Below are 26,351 nucleotides of genomic sequence, written 5' to 3'. Positions count from 1 at the left end.
GAAAGAGTCTGCTGCACATGAATCAGCACTAAGAGGGCTATTCTTGGGTACTACAAAAGATTACTGTAGCTCATAAAACATTCATCGCGGGGCAATAATTAAGAAGAGCAGGGCTGAAGAGGGTTAAGAGTGTGCCTTATTTCCCCTTTGAAGCAGGACCGAAAGATGCAGAGAAAAAACTAAACAAAAGAACGACATAAAGCCTTCCTAATATTTGGTATTTTATTTATCTTTATTTTAAAATGGTCAGTTTTGCACCTCTAAGAAAACACAACAACCAGGGCTTGCAGCAAAAAGGCATAAAAAGCGTCTTTTGTAAAGTATATCAAGCGTATGCAGCCATAAATCCGTTTCTTTAATTATTTTAAATGTATATACATTTTAAACACAAAATCTGCAAACCAGGAATTTTTCCACATTATTCTGCAGATCAGCTTCAGAAACAGATTTTCTATCATTTGCAGAGGCCATTCTGGAAACAGTTCCAGCTTTAATCAGGAACACCACACCGAACTGATATGCAGCCGGATATTATGCTTTTGTTCACCTGTAGAGAAGCCTCCCATATTGTCATCATCAAATCTAATAGAAATAATTTTAAACATTAGAATACGCATTACAATACACTAAAGATGTGATGTTTGCTTTAAGGATGGGTTCCAGGCTGGGTTCTCCCTGTGCTTGAGCAGGTTTTCTGTGCTCTAACTTCCTCCTGAAGTCCAAAAGCATCTGATGGAGAGTTAGCTTGATTAGTGACCCTGTACCCTGCCACCCTGTCACAGGTGGGATAGGTACCCTGTGGCCCTGAATGGGAAGAAAATGGATGGATGTACAAACATATCCTAGGATGTAGGTCAGTGTTAACAGTGCCATGGTTAGGTAGATGAAATCCCAATTATTAAAACTGCTTAAGAAAAAAAAAAAAGTCATACTTGTTTGACTTCTATATGCAGAAAAAATGGCTGCATTTGACTCAATTATGCTGTGAGATAAACGTTTAGACCTTTACCCCACGAACTAGCGCCCCATTGTGGTCAGAGAGAACACAGACTCAAAACATTTAATGGACAACCACTAAATGTTATTTTATTTACATGTATATACAGATGACAATAAAAAGGTGGCACAGAAAAAAAATAACATAAATAACATTTTAATTTATTTTTTTTTAAAAAAAGAAAAAAAGAAAAAAATCGACATATACACAGAATTTCACATCAGGATTTACCCTAAAGTGAGGCCTTAAATACATGCAGTACACAGACAGCAAAGGACCCAAAATAGATTGAATACATTACATGTTGTCAAAGTAAACAGCAGTTTGTTTGTTTTTTTAGGGATGATGTGTGAAACAATCCCCCTGAGCCCCGACAGTTTTCACATCCAGCTTCTTATCAAGTCCAAACCACTTCTCTGTGACGGAGTTTGATGAACACGCACGACAAAGTGAGATTAAAATCCTAAACACATTTTTGCTGGCAAGCAGTTTCTTAGTCCAAGGAGGGAAACAGTAATCAATAAAGTTGCAGCAACGTCATGAAAGCTGCTCAAAAAGGTTGCCTGGGGCTTTTAACAGAGTGCACATGTGCATTAAAGCGATACACGTGGAGTAAATTTTCTACCACTGACTGCTCAGTGCAGATGTGCCACTATGGTCCAAATACAAGCTCTTTCAAATGTATCACAAAACCTGCACACCAAAATATATCCTGCGAGTGTGCTTCTTCTTTAGAATTTTTTTTTTTTTTATAATAACTCAAGCAGGCAAGGAAATGTAAGGTTTATTATGCATTTTAAACCAATTAGAAAATAACTGTGTGTTTCCTGAAATGTGAAACGTTCATTTTTTGGGGGGGAAAAGGTGCCAGTGAACCAAAGAAAACAAAAATAAAAATGAAACAAAGTTATGCTTTAAAATATCTAATGGCAGATGAAGGCTACACCCACACTAACATATTTGTATTTTAAACCAGAAAATGTCCATGTCCAGACCAACATGTTTCACTTGTGCAGTCTGGACAACAACGGGGGAATAATGAGATAAGATTTTTAGGATTATTTATTTTTAATGGAAATTGGGATTTTTCTTAATGGTGAAGACTAAGAACTAATGTGTGTGCTTGAGCCAGTGTAAAGATGAAACAAATCTTATGCAAAATACTATGGGGGAAGAACAGCAGTGACAGAGCGTAAAGACAGGGTTGTTTACTTGGACTCACAATAAAGTGGAAGCATAAACTGTCTATAAAAGATAGATGTAGCCACTGTGACTTCACCTGTTGGTTAGTGAAGTTCTGTTATTAAGCTTTGAGGTGTGTCACAATACTTGCATTTTAAGAAGTTTGGATCTGACTAAGAAACTGAGGAATGCCACAAGCTCACCAGTTAACACATTTCTGACCCAATAATGACCAAAAATGAGAAAATTACCTTTATGTTTTATTTAATAAGACCTGTAACTACCAATTTAACAAATAAATTCATGCGTCACAGAGCAAGGGAGTCAAACGATGTGTTCCCACAGGCTTTTGTAGTATTAGAAGTCATTTTGAAACCAAAAGGAATTGCCCTCTGGTGGCAGATTTAAGGCACTTTAGCACTAGCTTCAGTTTTTTATAAGACCCAGAAGCTACATTCACCTTTTATGTTTTTTTTTTTTCCTGTGGGTAGAACTGATGTTGAAAGTAACTTGTGGGATTTGTGATAAAGTAAAACATTCGAAGAACCCTTGGCAACGGCTAACAATGAAGACATACCTTTCACAGACATAAAGAATGTAATCATAAATGGTTTCCAAGTCGAGCTACAGAGTTTTCACTTCCTTTTTGTGGCCCTATGAGAAATGTTAGTGTCTGCATTAGCACTTTCAGAAGTTTCGGTTTCTGCCCGTCCAGACTACAACACAAAATCTTGACATACAGGCAGCAGAGGACTTTGCCCCAACAATATCATCCTGAAGTCTTTATCCCGTGTACTCCGTATTTCTTTCCCCTCTCATTTCTATGCTAATTGTATTACATTTTATTTGCTGGGCTTTTAGATTTTATTTCACTTTTTTATTAACTGTGCTGCTTTTGCGGATTTCTTCTTTTTTTTGTCTCATTATAATGTATCTATTTTAATAGGCTATTCAACACATGTTAGTTGTATTTAATGTTTTGTACGCAGGAATGGATAAAATATACGAGGGCAGTCTCGCATATTTTAGGGGTCTTTAAATGCTGGAGTAGTGCGGACATTTTAAAATGTAAACCTATTAGTGTGGATGTACCCAAAGCTGCTTTCTGCTTCTATGTTGTCAGTTAGATGAAACACTTCAGCTCCTCCTCAGTTGACACGGCACGCTCGTATCATGAGCAGCTGCAGGAGGATGAAAAGCGGCGAGACGATGAGGCCGAACCACAGGTCTTTGGCTTGCTCCTGCTGGTCCAGCTTCTGGCACAGCAGAACTTCACACACCAGCTTCAGGCTGAGCACCGTTAGTACCCAGAGGAGCCGCAGCACCGCCAGGCGCTTCTCGTTATCCTGGTAAAGCCGGATGGACACGATGGCAGTGAAGTATGTGCTGAGGCCATCTGCAGCAAACAGTGGGACGAACACCAGCCACCAGCTTAGCTCGCGGGTGAACTCGTCGACTCGCAGGGCGACCAACATGCTGAAGACCATCAGAGCCAGCAGGTGGAGGAAGAGTTCAAAGGTAGCGAAGCCCAGCCACTGGACCAGCTCCCTAAGGGAGAACAGCATGGCGAAGGACGTTGGGGACGGAGTGACTGAGGATGGCCAAGTCACACACAGGGCAGCCCTGGATGCAGGTCAAAGTACTCCAGGGTGAGGGTGGCAGAGGGCTGATTATCCCAGGGCAGGAGTGGTTAGGTGGTGGAGAGGTGGCACACTGTAGGCTACATCTTCAGATCCACCCTGGGAACAACAATAGGAGAAGTGAAAAAGCTACTGATGATCCTAGCTTTGTCATTAAATTAGTTTACTGCCTTATTTTTAAACATTTGTTTACATTTTACAGACTAAACTACGCAATCTCAACTCTTAGCCAGAGTGTTGGCACAGTTTTTAATTTGTTACAGATATATAGTACTGTGCAAAAGTCTGGAGCCACCCCTCATTTCTTTATATTTTGTTTTAAGGATGTCATTTTCTTCTAGTGGTCATGAGCAACACCACTCCAGGTCTTTCAACGTTCTCATTTTGATATTGGTTGCTTTTTCCATTTTCAAACCTTGTACCCGACCATTTTCAGAGGAATGTTTTTTGTTTTTATGATAAGCCACTCATACACTGACCCTAACCTCCCCTAATCCTAACTAAGGATGAACCAATGAGCCTACACATAACAGATTACTTAAAAAAAGAAACAATTTTAACTTTCCTCTTTCAAAAAACAAACAAACAACAACAACAACCCAAAAACAAAACAAAACAAGACAAAACAACAACACAAAATTTGACAAGTTCAAAATTGTATTTTGGCACCTACCAGGTGATTCCCAAATTATCCAAAAACCTGGCAAATCTTGGCATGTTGTGCAGGGTGTCCTTTTAAAAAAATAAATGAATTAAAAAAAAAAAAAAAAATCAAAGGAAATCTGGACAAGTGAAGCAGTCGCAGGCCTAAAAAGAGATCTACAGCAGATGAACAGTATTCTGTAAGTCATTCCCTTAAGAGGCAAAAAAAAAAAATCTATTAAAGACCTGACATATTTGGCCCTTCATTTGATGCATATATTGCTCGCTGCCTTATATACACACACCGTATTTCCATTTGTGTTTGCACATTTTTTCAATTAACTGGTGCATTTTAAAATGTAAAGAAATGAGGGGTGGCTCAAGATTTTTGCACAGTACTGTAGTTGCACTTAAAGAAACATGCTTAAGAGAGTTCAGAGCGTGCTGAAGAATAAAGGTGGTCACACCAAATACTGACTCTTCCTAAATACTTCTCTCTCTGTATACATACTTTGTATTTCCATGTAACTTTATTTCAATATATCCCTGAATTAATTTCTCAGAAATAAACCCTCTCATGTATTTCAAAACATACTGTGCTTCACTCATCAAAACTGATAATAGGATCACCCAGCACAGTTGAACAAGCACATTTTTATTATTTTGCAACTTTTACTTATTTATCCTCCCCGCACACACACTTATATTTTTAAAAAATGTGTAATTATGATTATTCAGCAATAGTAGTGTTAATAACATATGATTTTCTTTTTTTAACAAATTTTTTGTGTATGCATCGTTTTATTGTCATTTATTTATTTTACAGTGTGTTTTAAATATATTTTTAAAAAGTGTACATGATTTTTTTTTATTATTACACTTTGTTTACTCGCAGTCTTTTTTTTTAATGCTTAGGGCCCTCAACCCCCCCCCCATCTTTTATAGATATACGGCTGTTGATCAAACGCCACTGACGTCCACTCCCTCCTGATTTCCAGACCTTGACAGCTCCATAACTATTCTTATTAATATCAGCCCTACCGCTCTGAGTGAGGTAAACACGTCTGATGCGAGAATAACTGCAAAAATAACATTTAATACAGAGAATCCAGCGGCAATCACGTAGATAGCTTCAATTTAAGCTAACAGCCAGTCAGCTAGAAATGATACTGAGCTTCTAATTACTAACAGTGCGCTTGTTTACACACACAAGATGTGTTATGGTATAACACTTTTATTTACCTTAGAAACAGATGCGAGTCTTCTTCTTCATCACTCTAGATGTCTGAAATTTTAGAAACCAATGAGGCTAACAAGCTGTTAGCATTGTCCCTTCTATTTTCTTGCTGTTGGGAGATGTCGCGAGAACACTATCCCCAGCCCCTCAGGCTGGTACGGTGGCCCTTAAAGGCTAATTTTGGCTAATTTTTTGCGTTTATTTATATATTGTTGGAAAATGTCCAAAGATATATCAAACAGTTACAGATACATGAATAATAATTATTTGTGTTATTATTTTCTAAAAAATAAAAGTATAATTATAATAGACAAGGTTATTACAAGCAGAACTGCAGTCGATAGGTGGCGATAGCATAACGCTAAAATCGACACCATCGAAGAAGACACAATGTAAGTTGACTTAAGTGCGGACAAGTAAGAAGCTGTTGTCTTGAGAGGTGAGTTTATTGGCGTATTTTAACGTTTGCTCATTTTTTTCATGTCTTTTAAAACAACTATAACATATTTATGACATTAGCTGCGGTTAGCGGTGATTTCTATAGTTACCCAATCAGTTAAAACTATATTTTATAACTATACGTGAAGAAGAGAGTACCTGCTCAGTGAAAAGCTTGAATTAAAGTTCACAGAAGAATAACGTCTCATGTAAAGTGCGTTTTTGGCCTTTGTGGTTCTCACTTTGATCATAAACAAGGTTAGAAAATTATTAGTAACTGTGTTAAGATGCCACTATGCCCTTTCTACTGTGGAGTTATTCTTTCTGAAATCATTACATTTTTACATCCTAGATTTGCCTAAAATTTGCACATAAATAATACTTGCTGTGAAATTTTAGCTTCATATATCAATATCTTTTTCATTTTTTTTCCATTTTTTTTTTAAAGGAAAAATAAAATCCACCCACTCTCTGGCCGTTTTCCCCCGGACATTGAATTTCAAGCAGTCTTCGTAAAAGTCTCATATTTGAGCACACACACATAGAATACTTGTTTGTCACAAAAATGAAGAAAATGCTATTTTCATTCAAGTTGATTGAGCAAACATAATAAATTGTACCACAAAAAAAATAAAATTATCAGTAGATAATCTGAAGAAACAAAATTCTGGAGTTTCTTCATAGTACTCTTATTATAAGACAATCATTTTGTAAAATGTTATTTTTCATTTTAGACCCCATTTCCAGACCTACTGCCTAGGAGGGGTCTTATATTTCAGGTTAAGTTAGAAATATACTAAGAAGAATTAAAAATTCAAAAGGAACACATGTATTTTTTGAATATGTAACAATAAATGTAACAGAACAATTAAGAGTAATGAAAAAGGGATTATTGGCTCATTTCTTGTAGATAGTCCTGCCAGGCCAAGTCCACATGGCACAGTTACAAGACCGTAACATAACCCTAAGATCTCGTGTTGAAAAGCTGGTCCAGCCTATTAAGATAACATTTCGGAGGCAGCTGTGGCTTGTTGACTCTGCAGTTTGATTGAGCTGAGCTGCTGTTTGAAGAATCAGCTCCATGCATGCTTGATCAGTGTTAACGGTCACCGAGCTGATGGGCGAATGTGTGACAGAGGGGGGAATATTTTGGATCTTTGTCACTGATGGTTTCCCTGTTTCAGTGTAAAGATGCAGACGCCTGCAGAATCAATCCTCCACAGTGGCTACTTCCACCCAACCCTACGATACTGGCAGACCTGCATTGCCGATTTAAGACCTGACAATCTTATCTACCCAATCTTTGTTACGTAAGTCTTAAAATAACTTTGGGTTGACCAGAAGAAGTTTAGGTCACTACATTCATTCAAATCTTCTCACTCTTGTTACGTGGTCTTCTTTGCTACAGAGATGGTGCAGATGCAGTAGAGCCCATTGGCAGCCTGCCGGGACAGGCCAGGTAAGGTCCACAGCCATCAATAGCGTCAAGTCTTCACAGCTGCAGCACCCACTTTCAGAACAGCCCAAAAACCTACTGAAAAAAGAATAATTACATTATAGAAGTGTTCATTTTAACAAAAATCATATGGCGTATGGTGTCACCCTGCAGTTGTGAAACCACTGAGGGTGTAGTCTCCAGATAAAAACAGTCAGGAAGGGCGGACCCAGAGCCAAACACTGGACCTGGACCAAGATAAGACGAGAATCGTTAGACCTGTACCTCCCAAAATGAAAACCTCTACTTACATTTTTGGAGCATCTTGGTAACAAGACATAGAGATGGAAAAGTGATTAAAATATCTGTTTACCATGTAAATATTAATGTTTCCATATATACAGAATGTAATGAAATTCATTCTGGTTTCTAGTGTGTAATTGGTGTGTCATTTGGGTTCCATGAAACCCAAATGACACACCAGATGACAAACACCAATAAGTTAAACTGCAGGAATGATGTCTTGATGACATAAAGTCCTGGATGATCTCTAATTTCCTGCTTCTAAATTCAGACAAAACTGAGGTTTCTGTACTGGGCCCTTAAAAAAAGAAAAAGGAAAAAAAAAATCTCAGAAACATCATGTCAAACCAGATACGTCAGATGGCATTACCTTGGCCTCCAGTAACACTGTTCAGTCCTGGAGACAATTTTGACCACAATATTTCCTTCAGTGTGCGTATTAAGCATCTATATAGGACTGCTTTCTTGCGTTTGTGCAATATCTCTAAAATTAGAAACCTCCTGTCTCAGAGTGACGCTGAGAAATGAGTTCACGCATTTATTACTTCTAGTCTGGACTATCGTAATTCATTATCGGGCTGTCCTAAAAAGCCCTTGAAAAGGCTTCAGTTGAACCAAATATACAATTCCTTTTGTGCATGAAACTAAGAACCAATTCAAGTCACACTGATGAAACCCATGGAAACATTCCTGTACCCTATGAGAATGTTTATTAACTCAAGTTTAAAAGTAGAGATGCTGTGTACATCACTCACAGAAGCTAAACCAGACTTCAAAGAATCCTGAATTTACCACTGTGGAATAAATGGCAAAGATGATGGTAGAAGTTTAGATTTTAAAAAGCATAAAAGTTAATTTTGGGACAAACTTTTTAATCATGTTCATCAGATTTCATTTATATCTCTCATTGACGCATTGAAACTGAAATTATTTCAGATAATGCTACAAAGTAACTCCCAAAGATGAGCACTGAATTGCAAGAGCTTTAGCTAAACATGAATCATAGTCATTTTTCTTCTATATGTTGTACTTTTTTGCAGGATGTGAATTGGCCTCCTGCAGAAACCTCACTAACAAAAAGCTTTTGTCATTATATTTGTACCTGCAGATATGGAGTGAACAAGCTGGAGGGAATGTTGCGTCCACTTGTGGATAACGGCCTGAAATGTGTGCTGATTTTTGGTGTCCCGGCAAAAATAGCAAAGGTATGAAGAGCTAAAAACCTCTAGGTAGACTTTTTAAGTCATTTGTTAAAAGTTCATCAGTGAACAGAGACATGACTCGTCTTGTGCGGTGTGCTCAGTCTTTTATATTGGATTTAAAGCTACAGTACGAGGCTATTATTGTGTATTCATTCAGTTTCTGTTGGAAATGATTAGACTGGATTCACTTCACTGATATTTTGTCCCTGAATGGGAGCAAATTCCTGAAGCCAGAAGTTTTCTGGAAAGCCTGACATCCTGCTATAGCTGTTCGTTACTGCCCGAGGATTTGTACTGACATGACTCAGTTCCCTCACACTTGGACTCGCTGATCTCTCATGCTTCCTCCTTCAGGATGAGAGGGGTTCAGGCGCCGACACCGACGATACACCGGCAGTACTGGCAATCAAGAAAATCCGATCTTTGTTCCCGGAGCTGCTGGTGGCGTGTGATGTCTGTCTGTGTCCCTACACGTCACATGGACACTGTGGTCAGTGACTTGTCCTCATAAAGTAGCCTAAAAAAGTTCATATATTTGTGTTGTCATATTATTTATTTATTTATTTATTTATTATTTTTCTTGGCAGGCATCCTGAATGATGATGGCACACTGAACAATGATGCCAGCTGTCTGCGTTTGGCTGAAGTAGCGCTGGCGTACGCTCGTGCTGGTAAATCTTTCCTTTGTTTTTTCATGATTGTGCTTGTTTTATTAGTGTGACAAACTGGAGGAAACCTCCTCATCCTCTCCTTTCCTCTTTTTTAAATTTTATTAATGTAAGGCAAAGTTAAAGCCACACTACACTAGACTACATTTGGTGCACTAATCATCGCGTTGTCTGTCGTATGTTGCTCTGCAGGTTGTCACATCATCGCTCCCTCTGATATGATGGATGGAAGAGTTAGAGCCATTAAACAAGCACTGATTTCCAACGGTTTGGGAAATAAGGTAAATGTACAGGGACTTTTATTAATATTTAAATGCAACTCAGAAACCTGCGACCTAGTCTCATAGTGTGGCTCATCAAAGTATAACCATTCACCTCTGATCCTACCTTTTACTATTGGGAAAGAATGTGGAAAATGCTAAAAATTGAGAATGATGTTCCCTCCAGTGAATTTCAGAACAGATTTATTCTCCAGGAATAAATCAAGACTCCTCAGACCGGGCAACATTCTTCTTCTATTGTCCAATTTTGATGAACCCATGCAAACTGTAGCCTCAGTACAGTCTTCTGCTGCTATTGTGCAGAGATGCTCTTCTGCATAACAAATAGTTATTTTTAGTCATTCTTATCAGCTGCAGGAGTGGGTGTTACACTCATGATACACAGACAGTGACTAGTAATTGGATTATGTCATTGTTATTTTTATATGGTGTTAATTTTGACAGGAAATTGTGATTCAGATTTAGTCAGCGCCTTTTAGTCATAATTTAGACATCTAAATTCTTTTACTTTTAGTTGACTAACATCATATGATTTATAGTAGATTACATCCAAAAATTGAATGTTAAAGTTTGTTTACCAGAGAGAGTTGCTCCACATGGTTTACCAAGAATCTTATTTTCCTTGACATCAAATCAAAATGTGTCCATACTTCTACTCTTCTCTTCCTCCCAAGCATTGACATTTTGTCATGTTTCCACGAGGAACTCCCACCCTGTTTGTCAGGAGCTGATCACATTGTGCGCGTCTGACCTTTCTGCACAATGAGATTACTTCTGATTGGATCACTTTCGAACTCGTCCCGCCTTCCTGCTTCCTACAATCAGAACTAATTAAGATGTCTTAATTAGTTCTGATTGGCTCTCGTCTCTCCAGACCGTTTTCATCTTGTTTTTATTCATCTACGAAATTGTCAATACTCTTCATCATTTTTTGTCCCCGTGCATTAGTTTTTATATCATCGGCGGGGAAAAAAGGTTCTTGATGAAAACTGTAATAAAATAAAATCTTCTTGAATTTTTGTGTTTTGTTTTGTGTTTTTTTTTTTTCTTCTTTTTTTTTTTCAGGTTTCAGTGCTGAGCTACAGTGCAAAGTTTGCTTCTTGTTATTATGGTCCCTTCAGGTAAGTGAGCTCCAAACTCCATTGTTAACAGATCAGTCAAGAGACACTTTGAAGTGAGACGAGGCCTAAGCCCCACCCCTTGCTGTGTTCATATACAGGGATGCCGCACAGTCGAAGCCTGCATTCGGGGACAGACGCTGCTATCAGCTGCCTCCTGGCGCGCGAGGGCTCGCCATCAGAGCTGTGGTAAATGATTTGTGGACACGTCTGTTTGGCAAAAAATTTTTTAGACTCAAACACTTGTTGGAGATCCTGAGCTGTTGGTCTGTGCTGCAGGAGCGAGATGTGAGAGAAGGTGCGGACATGCTGATGGTGAAGCCGGGTCTGCCATATCTTGACATCATGAGGGAAGTCAAAGACAAAGTGAGCAGCTATATTTCATGTACCAGTCCAGTGAGGGCAGGAGAATTCAAATAAAGCATACTTAAAATTCCTTCAGGTAATTAGCAACACTTTAAAATATTAAATGTTCTTTGGTTTCCTCCCCTCAGTTCCCCACTCACCCCTTGGCAGTGTACAATGTGTCTGGGGAGTTTGCTATGATATGGCATGGCGCACAGGCTGGAGCGTTTGACTTGAAAGCGGCCGTGATGGAGGCCATGACAGCGTTCCGCAGGGCAGGTGAGACCCTCTGACAGCGTTTAATTACCTCAAAGAAAATCTCTTAATGTGTAGAACACTGCGCTTTTAAAGCCCCAGTCTGATGTTACAGGTGTTATTTTGAACCTCTGTTTATGTTTTATTTTTTCAGACAACAGTTGATACAGTTAGGTTCGTAAGTGTTTCGGCAGTGACACTAATTTACCTGTTTATTTTTTCCCTTTGTACACCACCACAGTGGATTTCAAATCAGCCCATCCAGATGTGCCTGAAGTACAGACTTTCAGCTTTATTTCAAGGGGTTTAACGATAGTGTTGCATTATTGGTTTAGAAATTAGATTCATCCATTGTGTCACTGTCCAAATAGTTATGGACCTGACTGTATAACCCAGGGTGTGAACAACTAAATACGTAAACAGATTTCTGATTTTGTTTTTTTGTTTTTTGTTTTTTGTACTACTCCTGTGGAGGAACTGTCTGCAACGTGTCACCTCTCTTTTAACACTCCTCACAAATCCAGACAAGACAGGAGTCAACTTTTGGTCTCTTTACTTTTTACCCTTCAGCTGTATATGGGGTATATGGTGTTGTCATCACCATGCTGGGCGGATGAGCAATGTGAACACCAAAGTTTGTGAAGTGTGTGACATAAGACTTTCAGATTGATACCAAAGGAGTATCTACTAGTAGGCCGCTGCCAGTATTTTTTACTTTTAGAGTCACAAGCTGCTCCAAATCATTTTTCTTTCATTTAGCTAGCTGCTTACTTTTCACATTGATGCAGTCTGTGGTGAAAGGGACCAGGATGTCCACAGCAGTCAGCTGAATTAAGAGGAAGCTGAAGTAAAAGCAGAATACAGATAACACATTTAGTTTGTTGCAGTCTTTGAATTTCTTGTAAACTCTGGCAAAGACTGATAGCATCCATCCTGTCTCTCTCTAGCAGCAGTACCTGCAGCAGAGTCTAGAGGGAGGCACAGAGGTTACACTGCTACATGTATTTTAAAGCTTTATTTACTTTTCTTCATCCATTACCTGCTGCTTATTTGGGTCCTTTCATTGGTACAGCACTAAGCATAGATTCCCAGCCACTACCTCTATCTCTTCCACCCAACCCGGGGTGGATGCTTGAAGACACCGATGTTGTAGCTTGGGCCTGGCTGTGCTCAGCCTGAAAGTGTGAGGTCGGCCCACCACCTGCAGGAGGAGCTGTAGGGTCTGATGCAGTGTGGTCCACTCCCCAGTTACTAATATACATTTTTATATTAGAAAATATACATTTAATAATATACTATTCTCGTAGATTAGTCTAGCAGTAATTAAATCTGCATTCTTGTGGGTCAATAACAATCTGGTCTTCTGGTCTGGGCCCAAGTGAGGGGAAAATTACATCCAGTTTCTATGTAGCTTTAATTAAGTGTTAGTTCTGCTCTGGATTTGGGTAATATTAATAGCTTCTCCTTGCTCTTTGATGTAGGCGCTGACATCATCATCACCTACTACACACCTCAGCTGCTCACCTGGCTGAAGGAGTGAAGAGAGATGATCTGGACCAGAACAGAGGTGGACCAACTGACAGGGCATGCTCGCTAAAAACCCCTTTAAGGGGGAAAAATGAATAAAAGCCACAAATTGTTTCGTTTTGTGCCTTTTTCTATTGTTTATGATCAGTGTCATGATAGCAACTGAAATGGCAAACTGCACATGTATCCACTAATTATTTTTAAAGTGAGTTCAGTATCATACATACCTGTCTGAGCTTATCAGGGGCTGATATAGAGCCGAACGCTGAGAGTGTAAAAGCAGATTTTTCATTGTGACTTCTGGGTGTGTAGGATCAGCGTTAACTAAAGTCAGTTATCTCTACTAATAATATATCTGTATGAATCATCCTAAAATGTCTGATATATGTGAAGTATTTCCAGAGAAAATAAAGTCATTCACTCGGATCTGTAACTGTGTGTATTATTGTCTGTGAAGGTTCTCAGTCATCCAGGTCATCGTAGTCAAAGGAGTTTGCAAAGAAAAGCGTCTGGACTTCTTTGAGTTGCTTGAAGACGTTTCACCTCTCATCCGAGAAGCTTCTTCAGTTCTAAGGTCAAATGGCCGAGAGTCCCAGATTTAAACCCAGTGGGAGTATCCCCAAGGAGGGACAAAGGACCCCTGGTGATCCTCTAATCACATGCGCCAAGGTGTGAAAGTGGGTGTGGGACCTAATCAGCCAGGGTTTCGGGTGAGCCCATTGTGAAACCTGGCCCCACCCTATCATGTGATTTCCTGAGGTCAGGTGGCCCAGGATGTGAGTGGGCGTTAAGGCGTCTGGGGAGGGAACTCAAAACTGGATTATAGATGGCAGACAGTTGGTGTCGTAAACCACCGCCTCTGTTCAAAGATGGTCGCTCACAGTGGACATAGATGGCCTCTTTCACTCCTCTTTCAAACCATCTGTCCTCTCTGTCCAATATGTGAACATTGGCATCCTCGAAAGAGTGACCTTTATCCTTAAGATGCAGATGGAAGCAGTGGAGACTGTCAGAAAACGACTACAAGAAGACAGCTCCTTGGAAGACAGGACCAACTTCACACCCGATCAGATTTGCACACTGTTAGACCTCTGCCTTACCACAACATACTTCAAATACAACGAAGGCTTCTACAGACAAAAACATGGCTGTGCCATGGGCTCCCCTGTGTCACCTATTGTAGCCAACCTTTACATGGAGGAAGTGGAAAGAAAGGCTCTTGGCTCTTTTAAAGGGAGAGTACCCAGCCACTGGTACAGATATGTGGGCGACACCTGGGTCAAAATCAAGACACAAGAAGTGGAATCCTTCACTGCACATTAACGCCGTGGATAAAAACATCAAGTTCACCAGGGAAGACACTAAGGACAACTGTTTGCCTTTCCTGGACTGCGCTGTGCACATTGAAGAGAATGGCAACCTCAACATTGAAGTTTACCGGAAGCCCACACACACGACCAGTACCTCCTCTTTGACTCCCATCACCCTCTGGAACACAAACTTGGAGTAATTAGGACCCTACACCATCGGGCAGAACTTGTTCCCTCTAAGCCTGAAGGAAAAAGAAGGAACACACACATGTAAAGGAAGCACTGAAAACATGTGGTTATCCTAACTGGGCGTTCATAAAGCCAGCAAAAGGCACAGAAAAGAAGATCAGACACCAGCGAGGGAGGATAAGAAAGACAGACGCAACAACATTGTCATCCCCTATGTAGCGGTGTATCAGAGAAACTCAGGAGAGTTTTCTCCAAGCATGACATCCCAGTGTACTTCAGACCCAGCAACACACTCAGACACAAACTGGTTCACCCGAAAGACAAAACTCCAAAACACAGACTGAACAATGTGGTGTATGCTGTACAGTGCGGTGAGGAATGCCCGGACCTCTACATTGGAGAGACCAAACAGCCACTTCACAAGCGCATGGCACAACATAGAAGAGCCACCTCCACGGGACAAGACTCAGCAGTCCATCTGCATCTTAAGGATAAAGGTCACTCTTTCGAGGATGCCAATGTTCACATATTGGACAGAGAGGACAGATGGTTTGAAAGAGGAGTGAAAGAGGCCATCTATGTCCACTGTGAGCGACCATCTTTGAACAGAGGCGGTGGTTTACGACACCAACTGTCTGCCATCTATAATCCAGTTTTGAGTTCCCTCCCCAGACGCCTTAACGCCCACTCACATCCTGGGCCACCTGACCTCAGGAAATCACATGATAGGGTGGGGCCAGGTTTCACAATGGGCTCACCCGAAACCCTGGCTGATTAGGTCCCACACCCACTTTCACACCTTGGCGCATGTGATTAGAGGATCACCAGGGGGTCCTTTGTCCCTCCTTGGGGGGATACTCCCACTGGGTTTAAATCTGGGACTCTCGGCCATTTGACCTTAGAACTGAAGAAGCTTCTCGGATGAGAGGTGAAACGTCTTCAAGCAACTCAAAGAAGTCCAGACGCTTTTCTTTGCAAACTCCTTTGACTGTGTGTATTATTATTTTTAGTTTTGTTTTTGTTTTTTCCTGCTATGATTACACAAGTAATATGATTGCACCACTACTCTCATTATATAGGTACTTGAGTACATAGATAATCTTATTACATGAGTACTCTGATTACAATATTACTCTGATTACCATAGTACTCTGATTATACAAGTAATCCGATTGCACCACTACTCACATTACATAGGTACTTAAGAGTATGTTTTTGTTACCAGACATAAAGTCTGTGGCTTGCTGTGACTAAAGTTTGGCTGTAATCAGAGTACTGTGTAATCAGATTACCAATGTAATCAGACAAATGGTGTAATCAAATTACTCGGGTAATCAGTGTATTTGGGTAATACTGTAATAGAGTACTTAGGTAATCAGATTACTCAGATAATTAGTAATACTGTAATCAGATAATAATAATAATGATAATAATGGATTGCATTTATATAGCGCTTTTCAAGACCCTCAAAGCGCTTTACAATTCCACTATTCATTCACTCTCACATTCACACACTGGTGGAGGCAAGCTACAGTTGTAGCCACAGCTGCCCTGGGGCAGACTGACAGAAGCGAGGCTGCCATAGCGCGCCATCACCAGTAGGCGGTAGGTGAAGTATCTTGCCCAAGGACACAATGACCTAGGCGTTAGTACTCTGATAGTAATCGGAGTACTAAAGTAGTCAGAGTAATTTGTAATCAGATTTATAATGTAATCAGAGTACTTGGTAATACTGTAATCAAAGTACTCATATAATCTGATTACCTGTTTAATCTGAGTACTTGTGTAATCAGAGTACTCATGTAATCAGATTACTTGTTAACTCTGATTACACAAGTAATCTGATTACCTAAGTATTCTGATTACAGTGTAATCTGATTACCTGTTTAATCTGAGCACTGTAATCAGAGCACTTAGGTAATCAGATTACCTGTGTAATCAGATTACTCATGTAATCAGAGTACTTGTGTAATCAGATTACTTGTTTACTCTGATTACACAAGTAATCTGATTACCCAAGTACTCTGATTACAGTGTAACCTGATTACCTGTTTAATCTGAGTACTTGGGTAATCAGAGTACTGTTTACTCTGATTACACGGTAATCTGATCAGATTACTTGATTAAACAGGTAATCTGATTACCTGAGTACTTGATTACAGTATTACCTGTGTAATCAGATTACTTGTTAATCAGAGTACTGCGTTAGTAATCATCAGAGTAATGTTTATGTCTGATTACATGATAGTAATCAGATACTAACGCAGTCAAGTAATGTAATCAGATTTATAATGTAATCAGTACTTGTAATACTGTAATCAAAGTACTCAAGTAATCTGATTACCTGTTTAATCTGAGTACTTGTGTAATCACAGTACTTGTGTAATCAGAGTACTCATGTAATCAGATTACTTGTTAACTCTGATTACACTGTAATCTGATTACCTGTTTAATCTGAGTACTTGGGTAATCAGAGTACTTGGGTAATCAGATTACTTGTGTAATCAGAGTACTCGGATTACCTGTGTAATCAGATTACTTGTTAATCAGATTACACAAATCATTTATCTGATTACATGGTAATCTGATTACCTAAGTACTCTGATTACAGTGTAATCTGATTACCTGTTTAATCTGAGTACTTGAGTAATCAGAGTACTTGGGTAATCAGATTACTTGTGTAATCTGAGTACTTGAGTAATCGGATTACCTGTGTAATCAGATTACTTGTTAATCAGAGTACTCGTGTAATCATTTACTTGTTTACTCTGATTACATGAGTAATCTGATTACCTAAGTACTCTGATTACAGTGTAATCTGATTACCTGTTTAATCTGAGTACTTGGGTAATCAGAGTACTTAGGTAATCAGATTACCTGTGTAATCAGATTACTTGTGTAATCAGAGTACTTGCGTAAACAGAGTACTCATGTAATCAGATTACTTGTTAACTCTGATTACACAAGTAATCTGATTACACAGGTAATCTGATTACCTAAGTACTCTGATTACAGTGTAACCTGATTACCTGTTTAATCTGAGTACTTGAGTAATCAGAGTACTTGGGTAATCAGATTACTTGTGTAATCAGAGTACTTAGGTAATCGGATTACCTGTGTAATCAGATTACTTGTTAATCAGAGTACTCGTGTAATCATTTACTTGTTTACTCTGATTACATGAGTAATCTGATTACCTAAGTACTCTGATTACAGTGTAATCTGATTACCTGTTTAATCTGAGTACTTGGGTAATCAGAGTACTTAGGTAATCAGATTACCTGTGTAATCAGATTACTTGTGTAATCAGAGTACTTGCGTAAACAGATTACATGAGTACTCTGATTACTGTATTATCTGATTACCCAAGTACTCTGATTAACTGAGTAATCTGATTACCTAAATACTCTATTACAGTATTCCCCAAGTACCTGAGTAATTTGATTACATTAATTTGATTGCAAGCAGCATACCTAGTTATGAGAGTAGTGGTGCAATCAGATTACCTGAGTACTTGGGTAATCAGAGTAATCAGATTATTCAAATACTCGGATTACAGCATTACTCTGATTACAATTACTCTGATTACTACCAATTTTTTAGTCACAGCAAGCCACAGACCAAGTCCAGCAATTTATCCAGAAACTTTGTTGTCTAGTAACAAAAATATACTCTTAACTCTAAAATCGGTGGCTGGCTTGTTGATTTGTTTAATTTAATATCGCTACATAAAGTCAATTGCCACCTACTGAGCTTTATTGTTTTTTACTTTTATTTAATTTAATGAGTTTCGTCTTGTTTTCTGGGCGATATCGGAACAGTAGGAATAATCAGAGCACTGAGCCCGCAGTGTTTCTGGTCTACGGTGATGATTTTTGAGAGATTATCTCTTAAAGGAATGTGACAAACATGCTTCTTTTTCTGTGAGGGTTTTTTTTTTTATTGAATTGTATTTCTAACATACTACGATGCAATGAACAGTTCTGTTATAATGATTATGCCAAACAAGCAAAATTAATTCTATGGTTGGTTTTGCAGCGTATAAAGACCTTGACTACTGTCTTTTGTGTCGCAGAAAAGGTGTTAAATGAATCACGAATGTCTAAATCAAGGTGCTGCAGTGTGGGTAGAGGTGATCACAGCTGTGCAGAAAAAACCCCTGTAAGATGCAGCATCAAAACAGCAAACAGCTATTTTAATTGCTGCATATAACCTCTTCCTGCCTCTTCACAAGCCACATTTCAGATTATAGTCTGAGGAGTAAAGTTCCAGCTGAGCGGGAAAAGCCATTACGGTAGAGTCAAATATCAAAGAGGTGTCAACCTTACTTAGTACAACAATTGCAAAACAAATAATTAAAAGAAGTAAACTTAAACTAGAGGTGGGCAGAGCGATCCAAATATCGATAGTATCGATACCAACACTAGTATTGGTATCAGACTGATACTAGCAAGTTCAGTATGCAGCCTGCTGAACTGTGTTAATTATTTCTTTGGAACAAATAAACCTCAAACATGCACTATGAAAATTGTGTGGTTTAGAGACCGAAAGGTTTACATTCCAGGTCTCCAAAAACCCAGTTTCAAAACACATGAAAAGCTGAAAGGTGTGTTTTGTTGTGTTAACTAATTATTGTGGAAAGTAACAATCACAGTGATATAGTGGTGATTAAAATGTGTTCAGAATTTGCAAACTGAGAATTCATCTCATAAGTCATAGCACACTCCTCTCGTCCAATTAGCTGCCTGAATAACTTTGGCAACACTGGCCCTGTATTTACTTGGTATTGGATCGATACCAAAATTTGTAGTGTGGCACGGCAGTACTGTGAATGAGGGAAAGTGTGAATGCTGAATGTTTTTGTTGAAATGTCCAGGCAAGTATATACATGTTAAATGACAAGATATACGTGTTCAAGTAGCGTCAATTAACACACAACCTCAGGTTTTTTGATTTCTATATGATAATTCTTCATATTTAAACAATAAGAACAACTAGTCTGATGTCCTGTAATCATTTTGAAATACAATAGCACATTAAGTATCGGTTTCGGGTCAGTATCGTCGATACCACCCTGAATTTTACTTGGTATCGGATCGGATAGGAAATCAGTGGTATCGCACATCGCTAACTTAAACATTAATGAATCATTCATTTACAAAAGCAGCGATGAAGAGCCTGAATTGCCTTGAAGAAAATACAGTATGTGTGTAGCTTTTAAAAAAACAAAACAAAGTGTTGGACATTTTATTCATTTTAACATTAAATTTCCTTCACAGGTTTTCTTGGACCCTGTCCACGATGCTTGATGAATATATCTATAAAATACCTATAATAAGTATAAAGTAAACACTCTATCTGCTTATCTATTACTTCAGTGTGGGAGAAGAGTTTTTTTTTTCCATATAGCCTCACATTTTCAGTTTTTGAACTCCCTTAACATGAAAATATTCATTATTTTACACATATAAGGAACTTTTTTACTCCATTTTCATCATCACGAGGCTCCTAAGCTTATCCTCCCTTGTAGATGGGCTTTTTTAATGCCCGGAATGAATTCTGTGACGTTTTATACAAACACTCATTTTACCAAGTGAATCAAATTCTGGACTTTGCTGATCCCCTGTTGTGACCAGAACCCAACAAGCAAAACACAGACAAAGAGTATGTTTACTTTACTTACAAACAGGAACAATTTACCCTTCCAAGAATGTCTCTGTAAATACACAGACTAGTAATGCACATGAGATACAAAGTGAAAAGCAAAAACAACCAAAAATCATAACCTTTAAAGCTAAGGAGAACGAAAAAAACCTGAAAAAGTTGTAGTTTGGTGCCCAAAACAGGAGCAGCAACGTTCAGGTGTAACATCTGCAGACTGAAGTGACTTCACCAGCTCACCTGAAAGACCTTAAATCAGTTTAGTAACACCAGCACCTTAAAACTGACAGTTTGAGCAGCCTCAAGAACAGTCCCAAACTTATTCCTTCTAAACATGCTTGCTCTGTAACATGTGACACGGCAGGCAGGGGGCGAGCTAACTCCGCTTTTTAATGGGCTGTTTCTTCATACACTGCAAAAAATACCAAATATTTTAACAGGCGATTTGACGTGTTTGGATTTGTCATCTTCTGTGAACACTTCACGTGTATAATCGTGACTCAGGGCACCTTCTTCTTCTTCCTGATGCAGTTCATTTTACTTCATCTTTCCAAGCACATAAGTGACAGTCAGGGTCTGCCGTGTTTCATTTAAGTGGGCACAATGAGGTTTTTTAGATTTAAAATTTATTATAATCTGTATTGGAATCATCTTAATTCACTGAAACATTAAAAATTACCTGAATAAAGAAAATAAACTGGGACACGCTGATTTATTGACACTGTAGGGCCCACTTCTTGCAGTGTGTGACGTGTGGGGGCCGAGCAGAGGGCTGCTCTGATTTAACTTGGAGTCATCTGGATGTGTGTTATCACTCTCCGAGAGACTGTAAGCGTAAGGACTGCGCAGCTCTGAGAAAAGTCGCTTTGGAAGTACCACGAGTTCATTAGCGGTGGATTTTTACGCATCGGAGACGCATGGCACAACCGGACTGCGATGACAAGATGACGCATTTACCGACTCTGTGGCACTTGTGATTGAGAAAGAGAGCGAGAGAGGGGGAGAGAGAGAGAGAGAGAAGGAGACAAAGTGAGGCAGACGGTTTGGTGTCAGGTTGCCACATCCGGCCGTGTCTTCTCTCCAAACGGTGCGCTCTCCGTTGCCGTGCGCTTTCTCTTTGGGACGAGAAATGGGATGCAGAGGCGCGCTGGGATGCTGCGTGCTCGCCGCACTGTCTTGCTGGCTCCTTCCCGGCTGCAGAGGTAACATAACCGTGGCCGTGATGCTCCCGGACAACCACCAGAAGTACCCGTGGGCTCTTCCGCGCGTCTTCCCGGCACTCCTCATGGCGCACGAGGACCTGCACGTCAAACACAAGCTTCTGCTCGACCGCTCCATCAACATCCTGAACTACAGCACGGAGGACCCCGCGGCGGGGTCGTGCGCCGAGAGCCGGGCGCAAGTGGTGGCCGTGGACGCCAAGCTTTACATCCGCCCGGACGCCTTCTTCGGACCCGGGTGCGTGTACCCGCTTGCCTCCGTTGGGCGATTCGCATCCCACTGGAAAATCCCGCTAATCACCGCTGGTGGACCCGCGTACGGCTTCGACAAGCGGGAGGAGTACCGGACCATTGTGCGCAGCGGACCGTCCACCACAAAGCTGGGGGACTTCGCCAACGTCCTGCACACGCACTTTAACTGGACGTCCCGGGCAGTGGTGATATTTTACGACCGGCGGCAGGACGATCGGCCGCACTACTTCCTCTCTGAGGGGATTTACCTGAACCTGAAGGAGCAGATGAACATTACAGTGGGGGCCCACCCGTACCAGGAGGACTACAAGTACCACAAGGATGTCATTACTTTTATCAAGGAGAGCGGGAGAAGTAAGTTCATGCTGAGGGAGGTGTGATTAAAAGTTTGAAATCTAGGAAGTTAAAAATGGGTATCTTACAAACCAACAGAAACACCAGCTCTAAAAGAGTATGATTAAAAACCCCCCCCAATTTTTTTTTTTTTTTGTGTGTGTGTGTGTGTGTGTGTATCTTTTTTTCTGTGCGTTTTTATCTTGAAGTAAAGCAGATCTCCAGCTGGATATTATAAAGATAATGTCAGTGGATGGAAAGCGAAATTTCCATCATACTGGATGATCTGCATGGGAAACAATTTGGTTAAGTTTGCCTGCGTGCAGATTTATTTCCCAATTGTTTGAGGGGGGAAAAAATCTATATTCGAAATGATTTAAGTGCATCAGACCGTTGTGGAAATAACTAGATGTCCACAATAGGCATTTTGCTTTTTCTCCCAGAATGAGGTCACAGTGAAGTTTTTTCCTAAGAAGATAAATGGTAAATGGTCTGTATTTATATAGCGCTTTTACGGTCCCTAAGGACCCCAAAGCGCTTTACATATCCAGTCATTCACCCATTCACGCACACATTCACACACTGGTGATGTGAATACAAACAGAGGTGGACTGGAATAGGTGCAGGGAAAGCCTGTTTACTCGGGAGTTATTACACAGGAATGTTTAGGCTGTGGGCAGTCTGCTGCTTTGGGTTTATTGCCTTGTGGAGGACCACCACCTGTGTTTTTTAAAGACACACAGAGAGAGGGAGAGAAGTTGTGAGTAAGCGTGTGTCCTTGCAGCCAAACAGTGCTGCTTGCTTTGTAATGAGAATATAAAGGAGGCTTACAATCAATTCAGCCTGGTCAATATTTGCTGTGCAGCCAGTTAAGTTAGGTTTATATCAATTATTTAAAAATCACGTGGAGATAAAGTTTCCAAAGAGAAAAAAAAATAGCAAAGCTGTTCGGGGGGTTTGCACAGGGACCCAAAAACAGAGACTCCCAGTTCATGCAGTTCAAACTGCTACATTACTGTGCAAAAGTCTAAAGCCACCCCCCATTTATTCATATTTAGCTAGGAAAATAGGAAATTGGTGCACAAATTTATTGAAACTTGTGCAAACTTACATATAAATACAGTATATAAATCAAAAAAGAGTTTGTATGAGTCTAACAAGCTTGAAAAATCAATATTTGGAGTGACCACATTTGTTTTTTAGCACAGCCTGAACTCTCTTAGGAAAGTTTTCTTTTAATTTCTTTAAGCAGTCTTGTTCTCCGGGCTTCACGAAGGATGGTCAAAGCTCTTGTTTGGATGTTGGTTGCCTTTTGCTCCATTCTCCATCAAGATAATCTCACACTGCTTCAGTAATTTTGAGATCCGGGCTCTTGGTGAGGCCGATCCATGACTGATAGTGTTCCCTTGTGTGATTTTCTATCCAGTTATGCTTTTACTGCATTGAGAATCTGCCTGGCATCATTGCCATCCTGAAGAGAGCACCGTCCTGTGTTAATCCCGCCATCAAGCTTGTCACAATCTCTAACATCCCTCAAACCACGATAGAGCCCCCACTGTGTTTTACAGATGGCTGTAGACACCCACTGTTGTACCTGTCTCCTTACCTCTTCCAAACATTTATCTGAACCAGAAATTTCACATTTGGGTTCATCACTTCCTCATACCTGTTGCCACTTTTCACTTCAGTTCTTGTGTAATTTGATGTCCCTCAGTCTTTTCCCACCCTTATAAATGGCTTCTTGACAGCCACCTGTCCTGAGATCCGTCCCTTAAGTTCTGTGTCCGGTCTTTGTTCTCTCATCTGTTTTAGATAGTGTTTCAGACTTGTCCTCAAAGCTTTTAAGGTCACACTGCATAGCATGCTAAGTATGCATATAGAAGCCCAACTTGTTGGGCTCAAAATACTATGTTATGTCTGTTGAACTGTGCTATTATTCACATTTTTTATTGCTTAAACTAAAGAAATGAGAACATTATGTGTTTTTTCAACAGGTTGCTGGTAATAAAGTACCCAACGAAGATTATACTTCTTTATACTTCTTTGCAAAGTTGTCAGTTATGTGTAGACACAACACTGTTTCATCCCTTTAGTTAGGTACCTGTTTTAGTCCTGGAATGATTCGGAGGTCATGTTAAGTGGTTCACCAAATAATAACTTTTTTTTTTTCAAAATGGTAAGGTGAAGGACTGGATGGAAAATTAGTGAAAAAGCAGCCAAATGATAAACTTTGAAAGACCTCTATCACACCTGGAGAACTGCTGCTCAAGATAGGGTTAAAAAAAAACTGACAGAAAAGTCTGGCTATATGACTCGAGTCTTTTGCGCAGCACCTTATATAAAATATAGATAAACAACTGAAACTGTTTGCTAAAAGTCCAAATAAAACTGTAATCTAAATTTACTGGATTAATAGTTGAAATGAAGTAACTGGCTAACATTTTCAACATAAAGTTATAAATAAACAGTAAAAACTGAAACTTCTAGCTAAGCTGATGATATGAAGAGCTGTTAAAGCTACAAACCGTACATAAATGGTTGAAATAATAAGCTTACAGCAAAAGTAGCAGCAGTATAGTAATAGTTGCTAGTAGTACAGGAATGGACCCCCGTGACCCTGAAAAGGATAAGCGAAAGCGAATGGATGGATGGATAGTACAGGAATGGAAAGCTGAAAGTTGTGCAGATACAGGTTTAAATGAGTTTGCTGAAAATGAAAAATGTTGAAGAGAGACGTATTTTGGAGTCCAGGGCTGTGGGTGTAGAGGAGATGGAAAAGGTTGGGGTCCACTCCACGTTTGATTAAATTATGGGGCATTATGAAACATGAAAACACAGTTTTCCCTCAGTGGAAACAAACAGAAACAAACTGCAGCCAGTAGAAGAGCTGGAACAAGACGATACCAACAACGCCACGGTGTCAGCAGACTATTAGATAGACTTAAAGCTTCAACCTTGAAATATTTTGTCCCACTGAAAAAAAACCCCATTCATCTAGACGTCAACAAATCATAATACCGCTATTTCTTTAAAGGTAACAGAAGGAGGCCTTTAAATCTCTCACCACTCTTCTGTCCTTAAGCTTTACGAACTGGAAATATCATGAGGCAGACTTGATGATTACTGCTCTTGTGAAAGTGCATTTGTGTGGTTGAATGTCTTCTGAATGGTAAGGTTATCATTGGATCAGTCAACACTTTGTTCTTCACTTTAGACAACATATTAGATCCTAATATGTTATTTAAATATTAAATCATATTAGAATTTCCAACTCTTATTTTTAAGTCCCTCAACCCAGTTCTTCATCTGTACAGTCTCATTTGTATTGATACGCATCCGTGTACAAGAAATAAGTATTTTCCACTTTTTAAGGGATGAAAGAACGCAACGTTTGGAGGTTGGAGGGGTTTGGTGGTGGATGTAATCATTTCACTCCATGCACCAGAGAAAACACTTAAGTTGTATCATTTTAAATACATTATGTATGCATTATTAATTTAAAATATGTTATCATTAAAGACTATTTGGCTGTATTCAATAAAAACTATGTCGCTAGAAAATAAAAACGACTTGGTTATGCTACAGTCACACAACAGAAAACAGTGGATATTATTGTGACCGTTTGCAACAAACTTGTGATCTCGTTGCCTGTGAAATGGTTGTTTCTAGAATAGTGACGGGTCTGCAGCAACTTGCAATCAGTTGCTGTTTTTAAAGCGACTTTGGTGTGCCACGACGGCATTAAAACAGCAGTAAGACGGAGTCAGTGTGCTAATGACAATTACGTGTTTGTGACAATATGGAAATTAACTGTGATAAATCAGCAAAAAAATCACAAATCTTTTGCAGAAATTCACATTAAACAGAATTTTACATAATTATTTGGAAAATGACATAAGTACTTGACAACATCTCTTTTATCTACCATATAAGAAACACAAATTTACTGCCGAGTGTTGGAAATCTGTCTGTTTAGAATCTAGATGTCAGTTATTTCCAGATTTCTGCAAAAGTGTCTGAAAATAATTGTGGTCAGTCAGCGGTCTGTGTCAGACTGAGTCTGTTTACAGACATGTTGTCCACTCCACCAGGTAACCTGTGCATTTGCTTTGAAAT

The 26,351-nt window shown here is 39.5% G+C and overlaps 3 protein-coding genes across 5 annotated transcripts in view; 2 read left to right on the top strand and 1 right to left on the bottom strand.

Moving 5' to 3' along the window:
* Positions 1-1,054: 1,054 nt before the first annotated feature.
* tmem203 (transmembrane protein 203) lies at positions 1,055-5,869 on the bottom strand. 2 transcript variants are annotated; one of them, XM_039615184.1, is made up of 3 exons: positions 5,704-5,869; positions 4,493-4,551; positions 1,055-3,918 (listed from the first exon to the last, which is right to left on the bottom strand). In XM_039615184.1, exon 3 carries the CDS (start codon positions 3,742-3,744, stop codon positions 3,328-3,330), a length of 417 nt encoding a protein of 138 aa, XP_039471118.1. In that variant the 5' UTR covers positions 3,745-3,918; positions 4,493-4,551; positions 5,704-5,869; the 3' UTR covers positions 1,055-3,327. The 2 variants fall into 2 exon arrangements, with proteins under 2 accessions (XP_039471118.1, XP_031601514.1); XM_031745654.2 differs by lacking the exon at positions 4,493-4,551.
* Positions 5,425-13,703, top strand: alad (aminolevulinate dehydratase). Of its 2 annotated transcripts, none has more exons than XM_031745653.2 (12): positions 5,425-5,515; positions 7,321-7,446; positions 7,545-7,595; positions 8,983-9,079; positions 9,431-9,566; positions 9,664-9,747; positions 9,937-10,025; positions 11,091-11,146; positions 11,245-11,332; positions 11,423-11,509; positions 11,638-11,767; positions 13,225-13,703. In XM_031745653.2, the coding sequence occupies exons 2-12, from the start codon at positions 7,328-7,330 to the stop codon at positions 13,281-13,283; spliced, it is 996 nt and encodes a 331-aa protein (XP_031601513.1). In that variant the 5' UTR covers positions 5,425-5,515; positions 7,321-7,327; the 3' UTR covers positions 13,284-13,703. The 2 variants fall into 2 exon arrangements, with proteins under 2 accessions (XP_031601513.1, XP_031601512.1); XM_031745652.2 differs by lacking the exon at positions 5,425-5,515 and adding an exon at positions 6,008-6,137.
* A 7,495-nt stretch (positions 13,704-21,198) lies between these two features.
* LOC116324894 (atrial natriuretic peptide receptor 2) overlaps positions 21,199-26,351 on the top strand; it is an 86,374-nt gene continuing 81,221 nt past the window's right edge. Inside the window, exon 1 of the mRNA XM_031745668.2 lies at positions 21,199-22,256. Coding sequence (XP_031601528.1) covers positions 21,560-22,256 — 697 coding nt within the window. The 5' untranslated portion in view covers positions 21,199-21,559. The remainder of the gene's footprint in view (positions 22,257-26,351) is intronic.

The sequence above is a fragment of the Oreochromis aureus genome, linkage group 7, assembly GCF_013358895.1.
Source record: "Oreochromis aureus strain Israel breed Guangdong linkage group 7, ZZ_aureus, whole genome shotgun sequence".
Lineage (NCBI taxonomy): Eukaryota > Metazoa > Chordata > Actinopteri > Cichliformes > Cichlidae > Oreochromis > Oreochromis aureus.
This window is presented reverse-complemented; position numbering and strand designations above follow the sequence as displayed.